The following is a 27,426-nucleotide window of genomic DNA, read 5'->3' as shown; positions in this document are numbered from 1 at the left end:
CGAGAGCAATAAGTATCGGACTGACGACATAAACAAAAATAAGTAAAGAAAAAACTTTGAGGTATTGCCGTAGCGGGGTCAATAATACAAGCCCCCCCCAAAAAAGCCTTCTTTTTGAGTTCACTTCTCATTTTCTTCTATTTGTTATTTTCTTGACGCTGACGTGTGCATTACTTTTGTGGGTTGTTTCCCGTTCTCGGTTGTGCCTCAGTGTGGCGATCTTTACTTCCGTAAAACCACACCTTTCGTTTGAGGATTTTTTGGGAGAAACTTTGGGAAACGAAAGGTGCCTTTGGGAAGGCGAGGGGAAAACCTTCATTGTACGAACTTCGGGGTGAAATATGAGTCACTATCGGCACAAAAGCGATCTTTTCACGAGCTCAATCTAAGTCGCCGTAGCTTATCGGAGCTAGCAACAGGCTTTGGTTGCTCGAAAGAGCGTTCACGTTTGTTCGTGCACGCCCACGCCACCTCATACCGAAAAACTCGGAACATGTCTGAATGTTAAAAATGCATTTGAGATATTGAGTACAAGATACTCAGAAATGTAGTTAAAATACGGTATCAAATACTCTCAATATAAAGTATTTGCAAGGTACAAAGATACTTCAAAAATTATTTGAAATACGGTATCTTGAGTAGAGTATTTGAGATAGGCACAAGTCTGGTTGGAAGAGAGGGTAGTGCGGGGAGGTGAGTGGGGAAAGAAGACAGATGGGGAGAAAAACATAGGGACGGGGAGAGAAGGATAGGAAAGGAATGGGAGTAAGGAATTGGTGTTTCATGTGTCTACAAGAAGCGCGCGACACCTAAAGGGGGCGCACCGATCCAACTTATGTGCCCGCCAAACGACTGAGCTGGGAGCCGCACCGCGACGCCACTGTCTTGTCGCACGCTTCCCATATTTAGCCAAGAAATTTTGCGGAGAAATTTAATTGTACAGGTTACTCGACATCGGGTCACGTGACGTCGATTTCGCCGCTAAATTCAGCGGAGAAATTGAATTGGCGCTTGGGTTACGTGGCGCCAATTTCTCCGCTATATTTACCGATGCAACTGAACTGGGTGTAAAAAGAGGATTAAAAGCGTTAAAATTACGGAGAACTGGTAGAAGTGAGACGTACACCACAGAGCGCTCTGTGGTGTCGTCGTTCTTCTACTAGTCTTTAGTGCTTTTAGCGCTTTTAATTATCTAGTATGTATCACCAACTTGGCCAAGTTCCTACCCCTCTGGTGTATAGGTCACGTGACATCAATTTTTCTCCAAAGTCTAGCGGGGATACTTAATCGGTGTTTAAAGGGGCAGTGCAATGATTTTAATGTTGCAATACTTAACAGTTTGCATTTTTTATATTTTTTAGGCAAGCCCAAGTGGCCAAAAACACGTCATCTTTCCCCAAAAAACTGCTATTCTGCTGCATAATCGCAAAGCAAAAAACGAATCATTTTCTGATCTGCAGTTGCCTGTCGGGGTTACGGGAACTAAAATGACACCGTCTCTGGGAGATACGCGGAAGTCAACAAAACCTGTCCCCCTCCTCTGCTACACTCGCCGTCAGCCCCGTGGCGAACCGTCCTTTGTGTCGATCGCTCGCCGCGACCTTCGACGAGGCTAAAGCGCCGTTCACACTCTTGCGACCGAGTAAGACCGAGAGAGACCAGACCGGTTTCTAAGCCTTTTGCGACTTCTTAGGGCCGGACGCGCTACAGCGGAGCTGGTCCTAAGAGATCGCAAGAGGCTTAAAAACCGGTCTGGTCTCTCTCGGTCGTACTCGGTTGCAAGAGTGTGAACGGGCCTTTAAGAGCCGTTCACACTCTTGCGACCGAGTAAGACCGAGAGAGACCAGACCGGTTTCTAAGCCTTTTGCGACTTCTTAGGGCCGGACGCGCTACAGCGGAGCTGGTCCTAAGAGATCGCAAGAGGCTTAAAAACCGGTCTTACTCGGTCGCAAGAGTGTGAACGGCCTTAATCCTTTAAAAGTCGTCAATCGCGGAGGAAGCGGCTGGTCTTTGAAGAGAGGACCCAAGGGGAAACTGCGTGAACCCTTTGGGCACTTACGTCACTTGAAAGGACGTGGAAAGGAGAGACGCACTTTGAACCTTCGATTTGTTTAATTTTTTTTTTAATAAGAATTAGCGTTCGCAAGAAAATACGGCTTTCTGATTTTCGTTTTATAGGTGACGCAGATTAATTTCTGCAGTTAATTGGCCAAAGTCTGAAAATTATTGCACAGCCCCTTTAAGCCACAAGACGTCAATGTGCTCGTTATATTTAGCGCGGGAAGCTGAAGTCCCCGCTAGATTTAGCGGGGAAAACTAAATTGTCGTACAGGCCGCCTGACGTTAGGCGCGTAAAGTGATCTCACCCCCCTCCCTTAAATTTAGCGGAAAATACACGGACGGACAAATTGTTGGGAGTGGGGTAGCGTTAAAAAGCTTTTAAAAACTGTCTGCAGACATAATGAAAGCATTCATATGTATGACGCAAACATACTGCAAACATTCTTGAGGCGCGTCCACAGATAAACTAGTGATCCCGTCTGCAGTAAGCACCGTGTCTGTTGTACCACGTGCGAGCACTCACTGGGTATACCGACCGCGTTGTCTGTGCAGACGAGAGGCGACTGGTGAACCAGCAGAGTGCCTTCCTGGACGCCTCGATCGTCTACGGGACGTCGGAAGAGGTCCTGAGGACGCTTCGGGACCCTTCGAATCCCGAGCTCATGCTCATGCCAAAGGGCATCCTGCCGCCGAGTCTGAACCCGGACGCCGACGGCTGCAGCGACCCGAGGTCGAATCAGTTCTGCTTCCGGGCAGGCGACGGCCGGGTGAACCAGCAGCCGGGCATCGCGTCGCTGCAAATCCTCTACGCAAGACAGCACAACAGGCTGGCCAAGGAACTCCGGAGGTTGCACCCGCACTGGGAGCCCGAGATTGTTTTCCAGGAGGCCAGGCGAGTCACTCTAGTCTACCTTCCCAGAGGAGTTCCGGAACTCGTTCTGTCTTGCGTCTTGATCCCCGGGACCTATATCTAAAAAGTGGCAGGAAAAGTGGCAATCCAGACGCCTTCAATATTATCTTGGCTTTATTTTTTTTATCTAAATGCATGACTTCGTTTACCAGGAAAAACAAAAGAGTCAACACTAGTTCCTGACGTAAGAAGATAGCAAGCTGGTGACATAAGAAGCGTACTGTGGTAAGCTTTGTTCTAAGATTGGTTCCTTCCCAGACCCTCAGAAGTTCAGACTCGTAGGCGTTACTAAAAAGAAAATAGTGGTCAATTACTATTACTCTTGAGTAAAAAGTACTAATTTAGATTACTTTATTACTTGAGAGTAAAAGTAATTTACCTTTACCTGAAAAAAAAACCACGGCTTCTACAATTACTTCAAACTTTAAAAACAAAACATTCTACAGCTTTAAAAAAAGGGCTTAGCTTACTGTTACTTTTTAGGTTACAATAAAAGGATGACAATATTCTAACCTTTTCAGTTCACCACTTCTGCTTCAAATTCCTTCTTTTGGAAACATGGTTCGGTGGTATCTTTATTATAAGCTTTCGAAAGACAAAGAATGCAACTAGAAAAGGGAGAGGGAAAGTTTCGTTTTACTCTATGAGCTCGATAGGGAATGTCGCTGGGGCTGAAAGCTTGTCAAGCCTTCTATCGCGGCTTTTATTTTCGGCCCCATCATTACCTGTAATAAGAAATAAAAATAAACTGTTTTTATTATTAATATTATCAAACATAAGCCACAACGGGTACAAAAGCGGGGTTTCAGATGCTCAGTATATGACCTACAGCAGATCGTCTCTCAGTCAATATTGAAGTACCCTCTGGAGCAAACAGGATGTAGCCAGAGCTGTATATGTAGAGAGTTTGGTCAATGGGAGGCGCAGGCAAAGCCAGGGCCTGCACCAGACGCAGAAAGTGGGCGTGGCATGCTCTCTTGGCCAACCAGAAGCCAAAAAGAATCAACTAGCGGTGGTAGTGAGAAACTGTTTTAATCTAAAGTGTATGTTCGTATCTGGTTTTAATAAGCGCGTAAGAATGGAAGTGTAGTAACCCTTCGTGGTTGAAAATTGGGTGCACGTGATATTTCGATCATGATCTTGCATAACAATGTAAGAAACGAATGCGATGCTTAACACTGTTTTGCTCGGACAGAGTGTGACCGCTTGGAAAGCAGATTCATGGCCCTCGGATTATGTCGATCGTTCCGCTAGTCGCACTCTTTTACTGTGGTTTTGGATGACCGTGATTGAAACATCCCGTGCACCATATTTTCAGTCACGGAAAGTTACTCCGACGCACTTATCAAGTTTGTTTTACACGACCACCGCCAGGATTTTATTTCCGGCTTCTGGTTGGCCACATTCGAACTTGTGAAGACGCCCTGGAACCCGCCCAGCCCGCTTTCGGCCAACAGCGCCTCCTCATTTATCTTCTATACTTCCCAACGAATGGCCAAACTCTCCACATATACGGACGGCTCTGAACTTGGCCAGTTGTACGCAGTTTCAGGACAAGCTGGCAGACGGCGCCAGCGTGCCAGTGTGTTCCATGCTATGGTGCCTGGATCGCGTCTTCGACTGGTGTGTTTAGCGTCCTATCCCGCCCATACATCAAGAGTGGTCCCCAAATGGCAACAAATGACGTCACAAAAGCCGGAGTGTCATGCTGTTGCCTGTCGCGATCCTGGCGGTTGGCCGTAGAAATGCTGGCAAAAAGCACGAGCGAACGCGAGTGTCGCTGTCCTCACGGTGTCCCAAGCGTCCCAAGTTCCGGCTGCCCTAGCTTCCGTGAACTGTCACAGTGGAGAGCGTCCTACAGCAGAACAGGCGTCTGCCATATAAACCACACTTGTCGGGACGCCGCCAGGGGCGCAACCGGCGACCGCATGACACTTCTATGACGTCATCAGTCGGAAATCGAGGGACCACTTTTATGAGTAACGCGGATTGTTGGGCGAGTTGGTACTGAAACTTGGAGAACATAATAGCGCTTCATGACAGGGACGACGAGTAGGAACGAGACAACACAATGCGCTAACTTCAACCGGTTTAATCGTCAGAAAATCAAGGGTATAAATACTCTGCATCATCGCGCCATTCAATCAATCCCCAGCCACACCACTGATCGCAAGAACTGTGTCTCTTTGTCGCCCAAATCGATCGACGCCACGCTGACACATCGATCCCCGTAGTTTTTTATCAGGTCTGCCTCTATAATTTCCCTTACCGTCTTATCTCTATGTTTTCTAATAACAAAAATACCAGGCCGCGGTAAACACGCCAGTCGGAGACGCGTTCCAGGCACCATATCCACGCTGTCTCGTCGAATGCGCTCACAATAGATCACAACGTACTCGGTCACAGTTGTACCAGCCTTTATCGCGATCCAATCATTTTCATCTGTTCGCATTTTACACAAACAACCAATTTTATTCCATCCGTAACAATGGTTTTAAATGTGGGTCATTTGGAATATTAACAAGGAGGGCTAAACAGAAGGCTGGCCACGTTATCCAGGTTTACATTCTTGACGGCGTTCAGCATACTGTTGTTTTGTTTATGACTAGGCTTTCTTGTTTTGACGGCTTATTTTTCTTTACATTCGGGAATGTTTTCTTTTTCTTATGGGGGAAAGGGTATTTTTTTCATAGGTTCGTTGTTCTTAGACGTCAATTTCTTGTTTCGGTCAAAAAACATAGGCGTTAATTGGTGCTCATGTTCAAAAGCTTAGTACACGGGCAGGGGATTTCTCAACCTCCATGTAAAATGCGCGTACCTGAAGATTTTGAACACAGGTGTAAATTAAACGTAATGACGGGTATGGTTGTGAACAAAGACGCAGCGTCGTATGTAGTTCGGTTGTTAATTCGTTCCGCGTTAACACGAAATATCGCCGTAGATAGAAGCATTGTTTATAAAAAAAAAACTTTTTTTTTTTTTACATATATTTTCAAGGGCAGTTTGAATTCGGGGTCTCTCGATTTTCCCCGGTTTTAATGAAACCGAATAGGAGGTTAATCTTCGGGGTTTATCGATATCTACCGAAAACACGGTACCCTTTTTACGACTCCCCCTTTACAGGCGCATCCTAATCGCCCAGCACCAGCACATGATCTACTCGGAGTTCATCCCCATGATGCTGGGACCCCTGCACAGCGCAGCCCTGGGTCTGAGCTCCGGCATGGAGCTGCACCCGACCGGCGTGTGGCGCAGCAAGTACGAACCCAAGCGTGACCCCCGCATCATGGTGGAGTTCACGACGGCCGCGTACCGCTTCGGACACGGCCTCATCGACGACTTCAGCCTCGTGGACCATCACGGAGGCGTGGCCCCGTATTCTCTCTCCGACCGCTTCTTCAACGTGCAGGAATTCTACAACAAGGTGATTGTTCACCGGCAACTAGAACAGCGTAGCGAAGGGCGCGTTTATTAATGCGAATGTATTAACTGTCCCATAGAGCGAACCGGCGTTATCAGCTTTTGAAGCCGCGCCAAACGGCACCTGGCCTCCTGCGCTGAAGCTTTGAACAAGCTGTGGCGCCCTCGTTTTGGGTAGTACAAGCTCACCTGGCTGGGACTCCCACTATTGTGGAGCCTTCGCTGTGATTTTTTTCCTTTTGTGTAGTGCAGAAGAACGGAAAAAACACCTTTGGGCGTCCGAAATCGGCCACATTCAACGCCTCACGACAGTCGAAAGTTCCGGATTCATGCCACCACCGCTAGGGTACGCGTCTCGTATCTCTAAGTGGTGATGTTAGAACATCTGGCCGTCCCGACGTCGTTCTTCTTTTTTTCCTCCCCTCCATGCTTCTTTGGGACGCGTGATACGGCGTTTCTTGGTTCACGCTCTTATCGTCCTAGCTTTGGCCTGTGCTAGCGTTAGTCAGCATTTTTCTTTTTTTTCTATTTTTCTTGTTATCATGCTTCGTGCCAGAGCAGGCACGCTTCTATATGTGTGGCAGTTTGAGCCGCACAAGTTTGTACCACCCCAAAACAAGTCCTAACAAGTCATTTTTCGCAGCGCCTCCTGGGCAACGCAGGATGCCTCTGGAGCGAAGCCTGTAGTCTGTGGCAGCGAACTGATGGATAAGCTCCCATTGGGTGGCGCGCGGCATAGTTCCAAGGAACGCCACCCCACACTCCATATGGCGCTGTGTCCCCCGCCGAGAGAAGTAGAAACGGCCGCGGGCGCCAAGAGCATCAGAAGCGGCCGCGGCACCGAGAGTATCTAAAGCGGCCGCGGCGCGAAGAACGACCGCCATGCTTCCGCATTCAACACTCGTAAGATGTGCTTACGAGCCCTGGGATTTTTTGTTTATTGATTTCGTATGACCTTAGGACCCGAGGCATTAGACAGGGGAGTTATTAGTAGGGCTGGGCGTCGGTTAAAACTTTTAATCCGATAAATCGCCACTCTTTAATTATTTATTTAATCGATTAAGTAGTCTCGTTAATTTCAACGCACGTTAACGCGGAAGTGGCAGCGAGAAGCCCGTCGCTGCCACCTCCGCTACTGTAAACCCGACTTTTTTTATTTTATTTTTACTATTGTTATGTCGATATACTAATATATATTTTTGCCGCCCGTTCGTATTTTTATACGGACATACATGTATGTATGCACATATAAAAGGCGGGCGCGAGCACTTGAGTTTTTGCTAGACAGCCTTCCTGGTATATTCCTCCAGATCTTTACTGGAGGAATATAACCCCGAACAGGTGGTCCTGTAAATAAAGCATACTGCGCAGCTGCAGTCTCATCACCCGTTCGTCACTGTTTTCTGTCTCACGAACTGTGAGATTGAGTAATCATGTGGCTTGTTCGGGATGTCCACAAAGCGGTAACACATCGCAGAAAAAAAAAAAAAAAAAAGACTACGCACTGCCGAGCACTTAATCTTCGCCCAAAGGTTGCGCTATACTTTGTTTGAGCTCAGGTCCGACCGAGCGCGTTGCCGCCGTTATGAGCCGAAGGGCCAATCTAACGGCGAGAAAGGCACGCCGTCATGGCGTGCTCTCCGCAATTGAGAGGACCAGCGGGGTTCGCCGTCCTTCTGTGAGTGCTCCTGCGCCGATTCGTCCCATCAAGAGCGAAGGACGACATACCGTTGCGCTTTTTCGGCTCATAACAATGGCCACGCTCGGACCTAAGCGGAAACCAAGTATGGAGGTGCGAACCAGATGGCAAAGTTTCAGGCCAAAGTGGATATTTTATTCGAGAGTTGTAGGTGATTTTCTAAACGTTCCGGAGGGCGGGGCCCATTTTCGACCGTTTTATGTTTCTGGCGCTTCGTCGGTCGCCACTTTCCAATTGTTATTTTTGGAAAATCGCTCGTAACTTTTGAATACGATATCGGCTCGGGCTAAAACTTTGGAATCCGGTTCGGAACTTTAGCGCTACCCTTGGGCGGAGAATAAGCGTTCGGCACAGCGTAATTTATTATTTAAAAAGAAAAAATAATAACTCTGTACTTTTTTTATTTATCTTTCTTTTTTTATCTTTTTTTTTGGGGGGAGGGGGAGGGGGGGACACTATGTGTTTTGTTTTAAGTACCGGAAAAAGGGCTTCCTGCCTTAGATTTGAGCGCTGCAAAGAAACCAGTTTTGGTTCACCCTATTTTTATGCCGTACCTTCCTCTGCAGATATAATGTTGCAACAAACTTTAGAGCCACAAAATATATATATATATATATATATATATATATATATTCCTGTATGACGTTTTCTTGTCAATAATGTAGGCTTTGTTGGTTTTATTAGTGCCACACCGGGTAGCATTGGAAGCAACGAAAGCAAAGAAATGCAACCCAAGAGCCGAAAAAAGAATGATAAAGCATTTTTAGAGTATAAGGAATTCAAAATGCCATAAATTCCGCTTCATGGTCATCATGTAGAGTATTAAACTTGTGTGATTTGCATATTCTCAAAGGCAAGATATCGTCGCTCCAGAAATTATAAACAGAGCACACAAATTAATACAGGATGCAAGTTTTTCTGTTCCTCGTGCTCGTCGTGCGTTTTTTTTTGTTTTTTTTTTTTTGTTTTGCTCATTTTTTACACGCGCTTACGTGCGTTTGTTTCACTCCGACCTCCACCATTGACGGGGCGAGCTGCCCTCTGATTGGCGCGCCCCTTATTGCGCTTTCAAATGCCAAAGACGCATTTTAGAACACTTCGACGCTGTATAGAAAGCGCGCTTTTTTTTCTCTAATAAAAAACGATTAAAAAATAAACTGGCTTCCCACCTCTGTGCCGACATGTTTCTGCTATTCCGACAAGTAATTGCGCGGCCTTCAATTTGCTCGGACAATGTGTTAGTAATACGAAAGAATGTTCATTCGTTTCATGAATGAAGCTAATAATTTTCTGTCCAGCGTCTTTCAGCGGTCCCACAGCCTTCATTGACAGGTTTCTAGTCGCCCCTTTTTGTATACATATAACTTGCATCGGCCTCACCTCAATCGCCATTGTGGTGACTTTGGTGCTTAGCACGTTCCGTACATTCTGTATTATTCATTTCGCACACCCATATTCGTTCTCCTCGTCAAAAACAAATAGGAATGACCACCTGGATGGGGCGGTGACATCATATGCCAAGCATTTTATACGTGACTTGCCCGTGACGTTTTTACACTATGCTGGTGATCATTCACTTTCGCGCAGTGAATCCTACGGAAGGCGCGTGTTCAGCTATAGGGCCATTACAATGACCCCTGTTGTGACGTCAATACACGCCGCGTATAGAAGCGTGACTGGTATATGCGAATAATTGATAGTTTTCTGGACAGTGAAACAAAAAGACCTTGTTCGGGTCATAGGATTGTGGTTAGAAATTTCTCGTGTAAGTTAAAGGCGCCCAATGCAAAGTCAATACCAGCCATTTATACTGACAAAGGAGCTTTTGCATTGCATCAAGAAACAAACGCAAACGTTCTGCGTTTGCGTTAGCGTCGCGTATTCTACGCCGCACATGCGCGTCGTCGCATGCATGTGCCAAGCCAAGACGTAGTTTGGGTTCCGCGTACGCGCGGTGTGGAACACGCAACGATCACGCAGACGCACAGTGCTTCCGTTTGCCAGCGTGCGCAATACTAAAACTTTTTTCCTTTTTTTCTTGCCTTCTGCTATAGGGCACCGTGGAGCAGTTCCATCGAGGACTGTGCCTGCAGCCGGGCCGCGGCCTGGGTCCCGCCCTGGACGACTCCGTGCGGCAACACCTGTACCGGAACTCGACCAGCCAGGCCGGCCTGGATCTTGCATCGGTGAACGTGCAGCGGGGTCGAGACCACGGCATTCCCGGATACGGCTTCTGGCTCCGGCGATGCCTCGGCCGAGAGGTGCACTCTTTCGAACAACTCAAGGGACTCGTGCCGCCAGAAAGGATCCAGCTTCTGCAAAGCATCTACGAGTAAGACTCCCATTTATTCGGCAATAGCTCGAGGTTTCTTGGGGGAGGGGATTGGGGGCGAGTTTCAGAGACGAATGACATTGTAAAGGAATCGCTTTGGAGACTGCAGCGAGGACACGCTGCTAATGCATCGTACAAAGGAGGGTCACCTTCTAAGCATGGATATTTATAAAGTAAGCATGCTTCAAACATGCTTGAGGCTCGTTCCTCGATGATTCTTTCATCCTGTCTGCAGCAAACACAGTGTCTTATGCATAATATGTGAGCAGTGCGACGTGAGGTGATACCCGGCCAGTGATATGCTGCAACTGCGCACGAGCTGTTTTAGAGCGCAGCTCCTAGGCGCCCATTTCCGGCTTGACAGCGTCACCGTCGACGTAACCGCGCGGTGCATCATGGGAAATGTCCCATAATTCACCGCGCGGGACCCCCCTGACGTCACGTGTGACGTCACGAGGGTCCTGCGCGGTGCATTTTGGGACATTCCCCATGCTGCACCTCGCGGGGAGGAGTAGGAGGAGGAAGGGGGAGGAGGACGATGGGAGGGGAAGAAGGAGGAGGAGAGGAGGGAGGGGGAAGAGCGAGCAGGAGAGAGGAGGGGAGGAGGAGTAGCAGGAAGGAGGAGGGAAGAGGGGTATACCCTCCCCTCAGTAGCCTTCCCTCCTCCCCCTCAAGAGCTGCGCTCCAATTCGGTGTTACAGCGTTACAAGCCGTTGTAAAAGTCTCATTTTTTTTCTCATTTATTTTATTATTCTCAGGGCCCGGAGGAATCACAGAAGGGGTGGGGGGCAAAAACAAAGATAAATTAATGGGATATAAGAAAGAAAGGTATGGTACAAAAATTTTGTAAATACACCGGCGGTCGAGGATCAATGAAAAATGATTGGTTATCGCTGTTCAAATCAGATGGACTGATGGTATGAACCTTAAAGCCGGAGTCACGCTGTTTATAGACTATTGCAAGCATGGCGCCTCACTGGTGTCCCGTGCGCACAAGCATGCGCAGCGTGCGCGTGAACTCAGCTTTTGAAAAGCTTGGCTGTGTTCCAAAATTTACTCTCTTACTCCAGGGTAAGGGTTTGTACCTTGGCGTTCGGAAACCTACCCGCGTGCAGCGTTTTTCTATTTGTGTTGTCACGTGGCACGACCCACCGGAGTAACTCGGATCCATTTGGGTAACATTTGGATCACCCTTGTAATCGCATGCACTTGCCCGCACGAGCAGAGACATGGCGGCGGCCAGATGCCCGACTCCCAATCGTGTATAGACGCTTTCAGGCAGCTGTGCACGGGCGCCGCCATAAGCGGCCTTCAGTTTTTGTTTCCTGTTATTCTGTTCGCTTCACTTCATAATTACCAGAGCAGGAAAGATTATTACCACTTGAGGTGTTACTCTGTCCTTCTCCCCAGCATAGGCCTCTGTAGTGGCTCGTAAACGCTCGCTTCAGTGGTTAGGGATCTTGGTAAAACAAGAGAAGGTCGGCTATGGAGGCTTAGTCTGGCGTATGTTTAAAGCGTTTATACATCATACCATGGACAGTCTGCAAACAGATTCAAACGTAAGTCATCATAAGCTCCGTGCTTAGAATGCCCCATGGCAACGAGATCAAGGAGAAACTTGGCACGCGGCATTCGAAACACGGATATCACGGTGCCAGGAAGTCTGATCCATTCGGATGAAGTTTTGCTTATGAAGCAGTCGAGGTGGGCATTGGTGCCACAGGGATCAATTCTGAATTTGAATCGATGTTCAAGACTAGTGGACCTATAGGCTGAGGAGAAAAGATAAGGATATCGGGAAGAAGCAGCTTAGCAATGTTATCAAAACTATTATCAGTATTGAAGGAGGCTTCTGCGCAGTGGGCAGTTTCATCGTCGAAACAATAACCGACACTTCTTGTAATGCCAGTAGCACCTGCTCTCGTATTAATAATTAATTTCTAAATCGTATCTATAAGCCTTTTCTGTCTGTGCCATACGAAAGGGTATATAAACGGATCCTCAAGATGTGGCCAGGACATAGCTCATTTCACAGCAAGGCGCGAAAAATCATCACCTTTGGAAATAAATGTATCGAATGACCTCAGGACCGTATAATAATATTTCTTTTTTGTATCCGAGTTACACGCGCTTAATTAAATCCTCTGTCCACAAAAAAGTGACGCGATTCATCTCATGAATCATGGAATTCATGGAGGGAGACGCATGTTTTTCCCTTCTCTCAGCTCCTCCCTCCTCCTTCGGCTCCACGCCGCCATTATTGAGCGAACTCGCGGCTAATCCAGTTCCACTCCGGTGTCACATGACCTCACGCGAAGCCGTTAATTGTTCGGCGCCTCACCCTTCCCTTCCCACCAACTACTGCTTCCTTTGGTGTGAGATGAGGATAATTTTGAATGACACCTGCGTTACTTTTGCGTAGACAGTCTTCACAAATCTCCGTTTCACTTCTAAGTCCGACCATACCCGACGCTGCGGTTCGAAGGAGACGATCAAGCTGCATGAAAAGTGCATCGTCGCGACTCTCGTTGTCTTTGTGGGTTGGCTGTCACCGGCCGAAGCAATCACGCGTGGAAAAAGCGCAGGATCTTGGCGCATTCTTTATGCCTGATTGCTTCAGTCGGTGATATAGCAACAGCTCCGGCAAACTGTAAGTCAACGCACGCAAACATCGTCACGCAAATGTAGACGGACGAATAGGCATATTTTTTTAGATCGCGACTTTAACTTTAATTACCTACGTCATCACATTATCTTCGTTCATTTAATGCGTAACCTATACAGGTAAATTTTGGTGAACCTGATTGGCTAATTTAAGGGATTCTGACAGAATATTACCTGTAAGCATAAAATATCCAATTCTGTTCCATTCGCAGTGAAGCGATATCTAACTGAGAAAAATGTTTTTTTTTTTTCTTTTTTTTTTACGTTTGATTTTTCAGAACGCATCTTCATTGAGGAGATTATTTGCCAACCATCTCGGAGCTAAACTCTAAAAAAAGTCGTTGCGTCTACTTTCACGCACAACACTTAAAGAGCCAATCAGCGCAACTTACAGAGTCAGCTCAGCGAATGACGATGCCGAAACATATGTTTAGACCAAAAAACGCAGTCTGAGTTGTTACATTAAGCAATGCAAATCGTTACGCTTACATTGCTTAATGTCACTCCTCAGTCTGCGTTTTTTGGTCTAAACAGATGTTTCGGCATTGTCTTTCGCTGAGCTGCCTCCGTAAGTTGCACTGATTGGTTCTCCGAGTGTTGTGCGTGAAAGTAGACGCACAGACGTTTTTTAGAGTGTACACAAATCTGTCACAGCGTATATAAGTGGATTATTAGGCGGACCTTCTTTTTATGTCACTCGATTCCTTCTCTTTTGAGATCATAAAATTGGATTATATTGCTAGCCTTATCGTGTCTACAGTGCATTGATACGGTTTGATTTAAAATCAGAAGTTGTCGTTAGTTTATCGGTCGGAGTGAACATGAGAGGGACGAATTCCCCAAGCTTAAGAAAACTCGCTGGGAGACGACGAATTCCTTATCATATGCACACATAAACATATACTTCCGTAAAACCAAAAACGCTGGGATTAATCGTATCGATTTAGAACGTTCTAATTACACTCATGTCTTGTACCAGCCAGGTGAATTCATTTGAGCATTATTGCAGAAATGGAGGCGGTCTAGGGAAAGGGGCACTTGCTTATTTAAAAACATGGAGAGGTCAACCTGCTCTTTGTACTAATTTTTCTTCTTCGCGAATAAAAGAAGGTTAGGAACTAGACAAAATAAGAGGCAAAGCGAATATTACAAAACAAAACTAAACCAGGCACAAATGTTTACAGGAAAGATTAGAGAATATAAAATAGACAAGTATTATTAAAATAATTCTTCTGTGCTTTCGTGTCTTTATGTCTATATTCAGAAGTTGTCCAAAACCCAAAAAAGTTGAAACAGTGTTTTTTGTGTTTTTTTTTTTTTTGTTTTATTTTCCTAGTTGTACCAGTACCCTCATCGCTTTCATCATGGTGTTGCATGTTGTGCAGCAGCAGAACACTTAGTCAATGTCTTGAAGTGAAGAACTCGAAGAGAACACGGGTGATTCTTCCTTACCAACCAAATGGAAGTAATATTTCCTGTAGTGGCAATGAAATGGTCTAATATAGCTACATGTAAAGGTGTTTTTTTAAGCACGATATAATGGCATGACAAACAAATCCCGGTGTTTCTGATGTGACCATGATCTTGGGGAATCCAGGCATCCCGACGACGTGGACCTGTGGACGGCGGGACTGATGGAGTATCCTGCTGAGTCGAGAGCCCTGGTCGGGCCGACATTCGCGTGCATCATCGGTCGACAGTTCCGCAGCCTCAAGTATGGTGACCGGTACTTCTACACGCACGACAAGGGACCAAACGTCAACCCACTGAGCGATGGTACGGCCTCTTTGCACACTTCTACGATCTCAAGCTTTCGGGGCACTTTCCTTGAGCAATTAAAGTTTAATACAGCTACCTTTACGTACGCTCTGTACTGTTCCAAACAAAAGAACGCCCCACACGCAAATATGGGAGAACAAGCAAAAATAATAAAAAGCTCCCCCCCCCCCCCAAAAAAAAAAAAAAAATTTTACGCGAGCGCAAGATTTTTTTTCCTTAGACTATTTGGAACAGATTGGAAGTCAGCACTTGCGGGTTCCGTGTTGCTTACTTAACTCGATACGTAAAAAATACCCGATCTTATGCAGAATGGAATGAAGCCCTTCCGTGAAACTCGGAAGAAGTCAGAAAATAACCTACCGCGAACAAACAATATTTGGTAAAAGAGCTCAGAATTAAGGCTCGTGCAGAAACAGGTGCCGAAAGTTTTGACTTCGCCGCCACAAAACGGAGACAACAACAAAAAAATGGCAGCCAGAACACGCTGCCACGCTATCTCTTGGCGGTCTTATGCAGTCAGTGTTCATGCCCACGCACAGGAATTAGCTAAAGACACTGGATCCTAGGAAAGTAGCGCAAATGCCTTCCCTGCCTGCAAGTCAGTCGTAAACAGATACTAACATAAAGACGATCAAACGTCGCAAAGCGATTGGTTCATCGGTCTCAGTTTCCATGGCAATCGCCATGTGGGTTCCTTTCAATCTTCAAAGCTTAGAAATGGTCGTTCTGAACCAGTCACGCCTAGGGTGCCTCAATGTCCTTCTGTTTAGGGTGATGCCACCCTTTGTAGTAGCTGATGCCGACAGCACGCGCTCACGGGGAAAATACAAAGAAATTGACGAAAACAAAATGTCGCCATAGCACAGTCAGCGCCACAAGCACGCGCAGGGACACGCTCTTTCATGCGCTTCTGAAAAAAAAAATAAAAATAAAAGTGTGTGACAAAATGGCGAGATGCCACCACCCTAAGCAAAGCGCACATGAAGGCACCCTAGTCACGCCAAGATCGCCGTGCAGCATTATCCTACCGAAAGCCTTCCTGGCCATTATAAGCGTCTTTGGCATTGTGCAAGCAATCCACATCGTAATAATGCACATCTCCACGGATATCTTACATTCGTGTTGTTGTTTGTGCGTATTTCGAGACAGGCGAATTATTTTTCAACGCCACCAAGCACCGACGTGGCATGCAGTGGCGATACGAAGATGTGCACATGTTTCGCCGGTGTGAAGATAGCAAAATCTCGGTATAAAAGAAACGTGTGTATAAAGCTACCCGCCACCACCGAATTTCGATCGGCTTACCGAGAATGGAGAGGATCCAGTGACTTTAAAAGAGCAGGGCAGGTGCCGAGCTCCGTATATTAGAAAGTTCTGGAATAGGAGGCTCATACGCTTTGGGCCCCACGAACAGCTTAAGGCGCCGCACAGCCAATGCGCTTTTTGTTTTGCGCATGCGCAGTGCAAGGCTGTAAGTTGGTTGGGGACCCAAAGCGTAGGAACCTCCTATTCTCAAGATTTATTGTAAGAGCGCGGCAGTACACTCCGTTCACAAGTCACGTGATCATTGCTAAACTGTCTGAAGCACTGCACAATGGAGGAACAAGAGACACCACAGAATGTGAGAATCAAAAACTACATAAGCTAGAAACGAAGTGTCATTATTAGAGTTTCCAAGGTTCCAACGCTGGCGGTGTCTTTTGTGTCCGCCATTGTGCAGGGATTCCGCAGCTCCCACCAGGGGGCACACTCTCGAAGGGGGTCTATGGTGAGAGCAAGTCGTCTGCTTCTTGCGCAGGCGCTGCGGTGACGTCAGAAACGACGCCGAGTTCTGATTGGCTTTGATTTGAAGGATAGTGGGTAGACCTTAACGCTAAGTGAATCTACCCAATATTTTTTTTTTTTTAATGAGCCAATAAGAGTTTGGCGTTCTGACATCATCGCAAAACCTGAGTAAGAAGCAGACAAACTGGCGCTCCGCATTCCTATCCAAGCCGAGATTGGACAGGAGCATGAATCCGGGTTTTCTGTTCTGGGAAAAAGATGCGTCCTTAGCGGCTAAGTTGAGAACTAAATTCATGGGCAAAGCAACTACATAATTAATTTTTGTGTGTTCCGGCTCACGTTCATTCAGTGGCCCGTGTTCGATCGAAAAAGATTACGTGAAGAATCCAGTCCACACGACTTGTTCGGTCTCCTGGCAAATCGCAGTTTTGTGTTTTTATTTATTTATTTATTTATTTATTTATATTACTGTCAGACTATTAGCGCCATTAATGCGTTGGTAGCAGAGCCCATATCGCCACTTTGAAACAGGGTTTGGAAGAGTGCCCACAACGCCCGCACTGAACAGCGTTCGTCTAAACTAAACTAAAACTTGATATTGTTTCTATCCGCGAACTGTGAAGATCCTCGCGATAACAAAACTTGGCTTGTTATCTGGTCTAGAGATGGCCATGGTACAACATCAAAACAAGGTCCCATGGCTCACGCAAACAACCGATTCCCGGTTGACAGACTCCCGGCCGCAGTTACTAAACTGCCACCACCTCCGAAAGTTTACCGAACTCTCGCAACATAAATAACACTGATGGTGCCCATTTAGTCGAGGTATTTAATCGATGAACCGCATTCCACTGTCGCCACCACGACCTGATCAAATCAACTAGGTCAACGTCATTATGCACAAGACCACCCAAGATTTGCAAAAGAGCAACAGAAAAAAGTAGTCCGCTTCTATCACTCAAATTACCGAACAATAAAATAATCTGCCTCAGTGGCCTTGCAATCAGATATTTTAATGGTACACTCGTGTCACATACTTGCGTAGAGTGATTAACATATTCAATTCGAAGCATATTGCTGCACTGCCTCATTATCTTAAAGGAGACTCAAGTGGTTTTTGAGTTCGTGTTTTGATGATGACAACTGAATTTAGACGCCCTAAGTATCCCTAAAAACCAAAAAAACATAGTCATACGGTGATTATTTATTTAATAAAAATGTAATTGAAGGCCTCCAAACCTCGGATCCATCCAAAAACGAAACCACTCTCATTGGTCACCGCTCGCATATCAAAATGATCTCCGGGCCAATGGCGTTGGACGACGTTCCGTCGCGCAGTGATCCCGAGGTAGCCGCACCGGCCGAACCTTTTTGTCATTGGAGGCTTTTTCGAGCTTCGATCATGGCGGAGGTCTCTACGCTCGAGGACCTTATGCCGTTAGAGGTTGAAATTCTTCGGCGGACGGCCGACCTGGGGATAATTTCCTATGACGCCATTCCGACGTGCGATGTGGACGATAGCAGCGCTTCGGGGTCCTTTTCGGGTTCCGAGAACGAGCAGGCGGTCATGTCCGAGGACGAAGACGAAGACGACCCGTGTCCTCCGCGTAGAAGAACTCACTTTGGTCGAAGTGTTTGTGACAAAAACGGGACGTCGTGGGCAAGTTCTGCGTGTCGTCTTGGCGGCCAGCGCGACGTATCCACGCGCTTCTCCGAGGTTCATATTTCGACGAAACGCAGAACTTTTCGGACGTTCCTCGATTTGCGATTGGGGCAAGCCGTAACCAAACAAACGTTTTGCATCGCAGCGTAACCTCTGGTACGTGATGTCAAACGATGTCACCGCGTTGACTTTCGCCTCGGGAGGACGGGGAGAGACGAACGCGCTTCCCGAAAACCCGGAGGGAAAGAGCTCATGATACGTTCGCTTTCGCGCATCCCAAGGGAACGAGAAATTCACCCCCCGCGGAGGAAGGCAAGGAGAAACCGAGTCCCTTGTTTGTGAAACGATAATTGCAGTATCGCGTATTCTAAACTAGAACTATTTTACGTCTTATGAAATTATCATGCACAACATATCTAAATGAACTGAAATTTGTTTCTTTAGGGAAACTTCACAAAGGCCGCCAAAATTTTCAAAGATACGATAATTTCATTGGCCGGCGCAGGAACAGAAAAGAGTCCGCACGTATTTTATTCCTGCGTGATTAATAGGCGGTTCTGCCTTTTAAACTGAAGGAACTCATTCATTGACGCTTCCTTAACGCCATCGCACCAAAAAGTAGCTTCCCCAAAAACCACTTGAGTGCCCCTTCAAAGCAGTGGTTCTCAACCTTTGATGTTTCCCGGGCCCCTTGTGGATCGGTCGAGATAATGGAGGACCCCGTTCGTGGTGAGGGGAGGGGAAAGGTATAGGTTAAATAAAATAATGATTTATTAAATGCATTTAACAAAGAGCTATTGTAAAGTAGACCTTTCTTATTGACATACACACGGGAAAATTCGACCCAAAACTAAAACATTTCTGCTCGATATGGAAAAAAAAAAAAAAGCTTTTATTGCCGGGCTTGATTAACGAGGCAGGGTTTTGCAGACCCCTAGAGTTTATTCGCGGACCCCAAAGGACCCGCGGACCTTCATTCGAGAACTAATGGCTTAAAGGATGCTGAACAGAACTTTGGATTTCAGAAAACAATGCAGGAGCTGTAGGCGGGACGCTACAATCCCTATAAAACTATTCGTAAGACGATATCTCAAATCGACGGCCGTATTTTTGGAAAAAAAAAGTTCGAGATTGGGGGGGGGGGGGGGGGGGGGGAATGAAGTCGACGAGGCGCGTGACGTCAAGATATCTCTTTTCCTCCTCTCTTCGTTTCGCCCCCCTCAAGGTAGCAAGGCGGAGAAGACGCGAGGCCGTTCCCTCTCCTTCTCGGAGAAACAAAACGTGAACATATCTGTCAAATGCGACTCCTTTTTTTTGAAAAATACGGTCATTCGTTCGATATATCGTGGTATGAGTGATGTTTTGATGCTTGTAGCATCTCGTTGCACGCTTTTGTCGCCTTGCTTTGTGGAATCCAGATTTCGGTTCGGCATCCCTTTAGAGGAGCCGTGCAACGATATTCGCTTGGAATGTTTTTTCACTTTACACGAGCTTACACTAGTGGGACCGAAGTCTACCCGCACGCAACGCCACAAACTGACTAATTTGTTGCAGTGTCTTTTCCAAAACAAAATCTTTTTTTTTTTTTTTTTAATTTGATGTCGTAGCTGGGGGATCGCAGTACCTCCGGTGACGATAGTTGAATGCGGCTCATAGGTTGGGCCCGAGCCCTGCGTGAGCACTCAGTTTGGGCTCGTCATAATTGATATCTCAAGAAGCATTCGGGTAGTGGCCAGTGTCCAATCGCTGCAATTACGACAATAGCCGAACCATAACAATGTCTGGAACCCGGCGCGTGTTATATGCTTTGCCAACCTCAACGTGTGGCTATGATTACCATTGGCTGCATATAGAACAACTACATGTGCTGCGCTAGTGCCATTAAATAAGCCTAGCTTCTTTAGTGGCACTAGCTGCATATAATCGATTCTAGATCACGTGGTTGCTCGTTCTGGCTGCAAATTAAGAGAATAAACGCTGCTCGTTTTTTTTTTTTTTTTTCATTTCTTTTGAGTTTTCATTTCTTCTTCTGAGAAAAAAAAAAACGAACGAGAGTTTCACAGGTTATCAACGCCAGTGATTCGTTCAAAGCGGTATTTGCGCCAATTTCAAGAATTGTTGCATCGCCCCTTTAAAGCAACTTGAAGCTGTAGGTGGCACGCTGGTTTACTTTAGATCAGAGCCGTCTATACTGAGAGAGTTCAGCCAATGGGCGGAGCTTGTTGCCCGCTAAAACCAGTGAATTTCGCGATAACACGAAATAGCGTTACTTCTTTGCCGTCTTTATTCCTGAGAAATCGCACAGAGTTCCTATGAGTCAAAGCCCCAAAATGGCGGAGGGAAGTAGACGACCCCGGGATGTCAGACTACACTGCTGCGCTTGCCAGGCTGTCAAAATTTTTTTAAGAAGGCCGAACCTCCTCAGCATAAACGGCCCTGATATAGCTCTACCGTGAAAATGAGTTGCAGTTCCTTCTAACTGGTGTTCCCCTTCGCTTCTTTGTGCTCAGCCCAAATCTCGGAAATAGCCAAGTTCAGCATTGCCAAGCTGTTCTGTGCCAACGCTGACGACCCGGACCGATTCTTCGTGCAGCCCCTGGCGCTCATCCAACCGGATCCACGATCGTACGTTGGACTCAGCACGTAACTATTATAGACACCGACGACTTAAGAAATTTGAGGCGTGGCTTCCTATATTTCTAATTCCAGCTTAGTGATTACTTCTTCGCCGTTCTTATAGGCTAATGTTGCAGTGGTTGCAGAGCAATGTTAAGAAACTCGAGAGTTTCCCCGTCCCACGTTCTTAAGCCATCGGCGACTAAAGCAAAGTAACTATGGGCACTCGTTACTTGTTACCCGCTCAAATAGTGACTACGCACGTTCCTTTTTTTTTTTACCAGATTTCAGAAGAAACGTGCTTACTTTATACTCGTTGTCACATGGAGAAAAAAAAAAGAAAGTTTTTAGCATTTCACGGGCCCTGCGCAAAATAGTTCATAAAAATGTTTTGTTGTCAAAGGAAGAAGTGGTGCTTCGGTTTTTAGAACGTGCGCGTCTTGCTAAAATAGCATTAAGCTAATCTAAGATGCACCTGCATATATTTTAATTCGACAGATGAAAAGGATAATTAGTAGTGCTGGGCAATTGATCGATGAACCTACTGATTAGACAATTAATGCTTTTATCGTTATTAAATTCTTTAACCCGTTCAAGGGTTAAATTTTTACGAACGAAAAAGAAAAAAGTAAACGCGTTCTCCAAGCAGACGTGGATAGGTCTACTTGTATAAAGGACAAACTTTAGGTGAAATTTTAACCTAAAATAAACTCTAGGGGCGAGATTTGTAACTCGCAGACAAATGCAGAAGGTTACACGTATCCCGGCCACCCCAGCACCTAGCGAGTGTTCGTTTGTCGCCGCAGAGACTACTGTAAAAATCAAACGAGGTCATTCTTGCTGACGAGTATCAACGAACCCCTTTGCCTCATGCAGCTGAAGTAAAAATTTGTAAATTTGAGTGCTTTTTACCTGTTCTCAACTTACATCAAGGTTGATTCATATTCAAAATTCTATGCTGCGTCGTTATTCACATAATCAGCGCTCTAAAAAAAGTCTGTGCATCTACTTTCACTTACAACACTCGGAGAGCCAATCAGCAAAGCTTACGGAGGCAGCTCAGGAAATTTCTATGCCAAAACATATCTTTAGACCAAAAAACGCAGTCTGAGTTGTTACATTAAGCAATGCAAAACGTCATGCTTGCATTGCTTAATTTCACAACTCAGTCTGCGTTTTTTGGTCTAAACAGATGTTTCGGGGCATCGTCATTCGCTGAGCTGCCTCCGTAAGTTGCGCTGATTGGTTCTCCAAGTGTTGTGCGTGAACGTAGACGCACAGACGTTTTTTAGAGTGTACACTCTAAAAAAAAGTCTGTGCGTCTACTTTGACGCACAACACTTGGAGAGTCAATCAGCACAACTTATGGAGGCAGCTCAGCGAATGACGATGCCGAAACATATGTTTAGACCAAAAACGCAGTCTGAGTTGTGACATTAAGCAATGCAAGCGTGACGTTTTGCATTGCTTAATGTCACAACTCAGACTGCGTTTTTTGGTCTAAACATATGTTTCGGCATTGTCATTCGCTGAGCTGCCTCCACAAGTTGTGCTGATTGGCTCTCCGAGTGTTGTGCGTGAAAGTAGACGCACAGACTATTTTTGGAGTGTACTAGGGCAAGCCGGAATATCCGGCGCTTTATTTCCCCCAACCAATAGAAAGGTGCAGGCTTTATATTAACAACGTTGACGGTTTTGCTTATTATACTTTGTCTCAGCCTACGATGGACTAAAGGCCAAAGCTACGAACCGCCAGATCCAATCACGATCTACCTAGAAATTGTGCGGTATTTCGCTTCGATAATCGTATCGGTGCCCGCGTCTCCAATCACTGATGAGGGGACGGGTGGACAGTGCTTCGAATCGAAGAGCACTGAGTGACTCCACAATTTTACGTCGCAAAAAAGCACAACATAAAGGCTCTCTGCAGCGTCGCAGCTATAGAAATGATGCGGCGCTTTTGGATTCGAGCATTATTCGTCCACCCCTAATCAGTGTTAATTGCGGGTCATAGTATAGCGTGGAACGTGATTGGACCTGGCGGCCCGTGGCTTTGGCCTTTAGTCCATCGTACGATGAGACAAAGTATAGAGTATTTTGTGCTATAGTTCATTTCACTCTAAATCCCCTGTCAGATGGACACATTAAAGGCCTTGAGAACAACTGTTATAAAGAATCGGCGAATGAGCTCATGATCTCGCGCTTATAGGCGTACGCTGGTTCGCCGACACTTTAAAAGACAAGGACGACAGAAAAAATAACACACTTAAGACAAAGGGACGACGGACACTTCCTCTTTCAACTCGCAACAACACAGAAAAAGTGAACCTCCTATACTGGAGTATTTTTGAACCCACCCCTGCCCAGAGGAAAGAAAAAGAAAGCGATATAATAAACGGATGAGATGGATTGAACTTGCACTATTTTGAAAAATTCCCGGCACCCGTTCCCCACATTGCATTTTCTGACTCTCAATATGGCCGTGTCTGCATAAGTTGGCGACTGTCATTTAATTCAAACGCAACGAAACGACACTGAACATTTATCACCATGCAATTCAATGATCAGTTCTATAAGAACAAACAAAAAGAGTACTGTAGTTAACACTTAAATCCAAGTTGAACAAAAAAAAAAAAGGAAATTTCATAAAGTCCCTTCTTTCTAGAGCTTCTTTTTGGACCCAAAAAAGCGTCTTCCACTTTTTGTATTTTTGTGTTTGAGACTGGGCATATTATTAAGTAATTAGGCACCCACCTAAATTTGACTGGTACTCGAACTTTTTTTTACAGTTTTTTTTTTTTAATTGCGTGGGTTTTAAGCAAGTTTCAGAAATTTAGAGCATGATATAAGCAAACATAAAACTTAATTTCGCACAAAATATATTTTCTTGGAGTTCAGAGACGTCTTTATCCAAATTAATTCTTGGTACATATCCCAGATATGAAAAAATCAAATTGCCGCATCTCCTTTGGCATGGAATGACCCGGAAGTGAAGCCTAATTTTGCCACTTTTTTGACCTGTTAGGGCCAAGATACCCAGGCTCCGGCCAGAAAAGGTCAAGTTTGCCTCCACCTTGGTTTCTTATGGAGTTTTACGGTCCTAAATTCCTAGGCAGAAAACAAACTTTGCTCTCAGGAAACGTTTTACCTCGGTCAAGGTTATTACGTTCCCATACCGACCTCTTTTTTTTTTTTCTCGAGAAGTTGACAGGCGAAAAACTGGAGCAGGTATCTTCAAAGTGACATATAATGGTGTTACCTTCTCTGCGCATCTTGAGAACTGTATAGCACCTCAACGTCGCCGACCTGATGCGCGAATACATGTTTGTCAAGTACGTGAACATTATATGGGATTTAACTAAATGTGAAGAGGCACGTCAAAATAGCTTTGGTGTAGGCGTAGGAGTGCACCTGTGCTATAGTGCTAGAGCTTTGGTGGCATCACCAAAGAAAGTCGTCCTCATATACGTTGCCGACAAGTTGTTTCACTTATAAACCAAGTTGGCTAAGCATTGAGCTCCACGCCACTTGGCCTAGAAAGCCGAATGTACGCCGCATACGTCTACGTGGCCGTCGTGTAAACGTAGCCCCCGGCAGAATTCTACTTCCATCTGAAAGGTGGTCCAGTTTCTAGAAGCGCGCGCAGGCGAAGGTTTTGCACCCCGGAGCGATTGTTAGTGGCGACGAGGCAGTCGCTTTGCGCTTGCGCGGACGCCCCCGGGAAGAAAGTCAATTACACCGTTGCAAAGTTTTATCCTAGTCAGAACGCGGTCAAAGCGCGAAACCAGAAGAGGAGCAAAAAAAAAAAAAAGTATTCACCAAGCAGGCGATTGCCACTTGATATCGCGCAGTTCTACGTATCTATATTACAATATGAGGGCGAGTTTGCGAAATATAGTTGGATGTAGTTAATCGCATCATTAATCAGAATAGGTCATTGGCCAGCTAAAATGGTCAAGTAAAATGGGCAAGAAAAACACGAGTGCTACGAGTACGATTGAGGTTATTGATAAAAAAACATGCCAAGCGGATTGCCAAGAACAGATTCGCATCCAGATCCAGGTTTAACACAACACCACCATACCTAGAAAACAAGGCCTGCGCACTGAATTTATGACGTCATCTTCGTCGAATGAGCCATTTTCAAAACAAGGGCGTGCGCCATTCCTCCCCAGACGTAATCACTAGGGAATCAACGCACCACCGGCTTGATCCACTAATGATCGTAGACCCTAAGGCCGGAGTCACACTGCTTATGCATCATACAAAATACAGTCTCCACCAACAAGTCACTGCAATATCCTCGGTTCGAATGCTGTGTGCCAAGCTTCCTCCTTGAACTCATTGCCGTGCGGCATTCAAAGCACAGATCTCGCGATGACTCGCGTTCGAATCTATATGCAGGCTGTCTTTTGTATGACGCATCAGCAGTGTGACCCCGACTATAGACGCTTTCAGCGCGCGTCAAATTGAGCCGCCATAGCCGACCTTCTCTTGACTTACCGAGATGCCAAACCACTGAAGCGAGGGTTCACGAGCCTCCACAAAGGCCTATGCCGAGGGGAAGGACACAGTAAAACTTACAATGGCAATAACCTGTCCTGCTGTGGTAATGATAAAGTAAAGTGAACGGAATAATAGGAAACAAAAGCTGAAGGTCGGTTATGGCGGCGCCCATGCACAGCAGCCTGAAAGCGTCTATTGGCGACGTGCGCGATCGAAAGCGTCGCTGTGATCGGCCGTCCACGATTGGCCGAGAGGCTGACTATGACGTCAGCAAAGGGTTTCTCTTCGACGGAAATGAGAGGAATGGAAGAACTTAAATTTTGACGGTGTTGCCAGTGTTGGTTTCAGAGTGCAATGATTTCAAGCTTCCACCCTGCTCATCACAAACACCATCGCACTTGTTGTTCGCGAGGTAATGACGTCAAGAGAGGGAACCATAGGAGGGCGCCAGCAAAACATCTCGCCGTTAATACGATTAGGTCATGACTCAAGGCTGGTTCACACAGACCCGTTTTCTTAAGTTACGTTACGAACAGTCACCGGGAAATCTGTGCTTCGTATTAAGCCTGGCACCCAATTCAAGGAGATGGCCTGGTACACGACATTCGAGACACTAATGTTTCGGTGACTTAAACGTAACGTAAGAAAACGGTGCTGTGTGAAAAGTTGAACCGAGCTCAACTCCTCGTAAGTGAACCTCACAGTTCCGCTTCCGCTCTGATCTCATGGTTGATGATACAGATCCATTTCTGAAGTGTTCTTCAACCTTAGGAGCATGACAAGTCGACGAGTTGACTTCGAACTTTGAATTTAATGTTGTTGTTGTTGTTGTTTTGCCTCGGTTTATCGCTGCTCGGTTTATCGCAGCTCGACACCACTTTGAGCGAAAGTTTGCTTTGCAGCTGTTTTGTTTTTAGGGAGCATTCTCTGAGTTTCTATTCAGATTGCCCTTGTTATGGGCGAGACACTAACCACGTGCGTTTCCAGGTGCCGGCGGAGTTGGCAGAGCACGCGGCAGCATCACTTTTCCGCCGCCCCAGTTCATTATTTTCACAATATTTGCTCTTCACGAAAGTTTCACTTTTTTTGTTTCTTGGCTGTTATCGACCGTTCTGGCGTAGAAGCTTCCGGAACATAGCACGTAGACAAAAACAGAGGTAGCCCGAAGGTATGGGGATCGGTGGCCGAGTAGTCTAGCGCACATCAGCTCGGAGCACGTGGAGCGAAAGCTCGTGCTCCAGAACCCAGGGATCCTGGGCTCAATCCCCACCCCTGAGCGTTTCGATCTGGATGAGCATCGTACCGGCGCGCGGTCGCGTATCAGACAGCAGGCCCGCGGTTGTACTGCACTGGCTAAATTGCTCATGTACAGCGAGTGACTCGTCGCAACTTTGAAATGGCTGACCACCTACAGGCTGTATGAATACCCACACAACCCCAATTATTTAGCCCGCTACTTCGGATTTGTCGCCCTTCCGTCGCCGTCACAGGCTGTATGGTACTTGTTTCTGATGTTCAGTCCACAAGCAGGCCATGCTAAACGCTTATTACACTCGTCTACCGCTATTTGTCAGGGGCAATATTCCAACGCTATTTTATGTTTTTCCTTAGGAATCCACTGCTCAACTGCAAGGACCTGCCGGACACCGACCTGTCCAACTGGGCTCCCGCTGACCTTCCGGAAGAGTTCGTTCAGCTCCCGCACGACGACTTCTTCAAGCAGACCCTCAAATAAGGACCAGGCCGCCACGGCCGCCGCTTGGATGGAGCGCTCTCAATGCGCCCTTTTCGATAATTCCAGAATCACGGGAAGCGGTCGCACGGCACACATAATGGCCGCTCGGTTTTTTGAGGCAGCCAGCCATATACGCATACCGGGTGTTTGTTCATTTGCCGACGATTGCTCAGGATGTAGGTGAACTAACTCATTATTTGTCAAGAGCGAGAGGCTTGGTGACCCTAGAGTTCCTGTATAGGCTCCCTACGGGAGC

General features: G+C 46.3%; 1 protein-coding gene across 1 annotated transcript in view; it reads left to right on the top strand.

Annotated features, from left to right (window-relative positions):
- LOC120847701 (chorion peroxidase-like) overlaps window positions 1-27,170 on the top strand; it is a 137,823-nt gene extending 110,653 nt beyond the window's left edge. The window contains exons 6-11 of the mRNA XM_040219563.2: window positions 2,614-2,953; window positions 6,095-6,395; window positions 10,145-10,422; window positions 14,684-14,862; window positions 20,824-20,938; window positions 27,047-27,170. Of these exons, the coding sequence (XP_040075497.2) occupies window positions 2,614-2,953; window positions 6,095-6,395; window positions 10,145-10,422; window positions 14,684-14,862; window positions 20,824-20,938; window positions 27,047-27,170 (1,337 nt within the window). The remainder of the gene's footprint in view (window positions 1-2,613; window positions 2,954-6,094; window positions 6,396-10,144; window positions 10,423-14,683; window positions 14,863-20,823; window positions 20,939-27,046) is intronic.
- The last annotated feature ends 256 nt before the right edge of the window (window positions 27,171-27,426 follow it).

Source organism: Ixodes scapularis, unplaced genomic scaffold (assembly GCF_016920785.2).
Source record: "Ixodes scapularis isolate PalLabHiFi unplaced genomic scaffold, ASM1692078v2 PGA_scaffold8__174_contigs__length_109621045, whole genome shotgun sequence".
Classification (NCBI taxonomy): domain Eukaryota; kingdom Metazoa; phylum Arthropoda; class Arachnida; order Ixodida; family Ixodidae; genus Ixodes; species Ixodes scapularis.
Note: the sequence above shows the minus strand (reverse complement) of the source record. Positions and strands in the feature narration are given on the sequence as shown.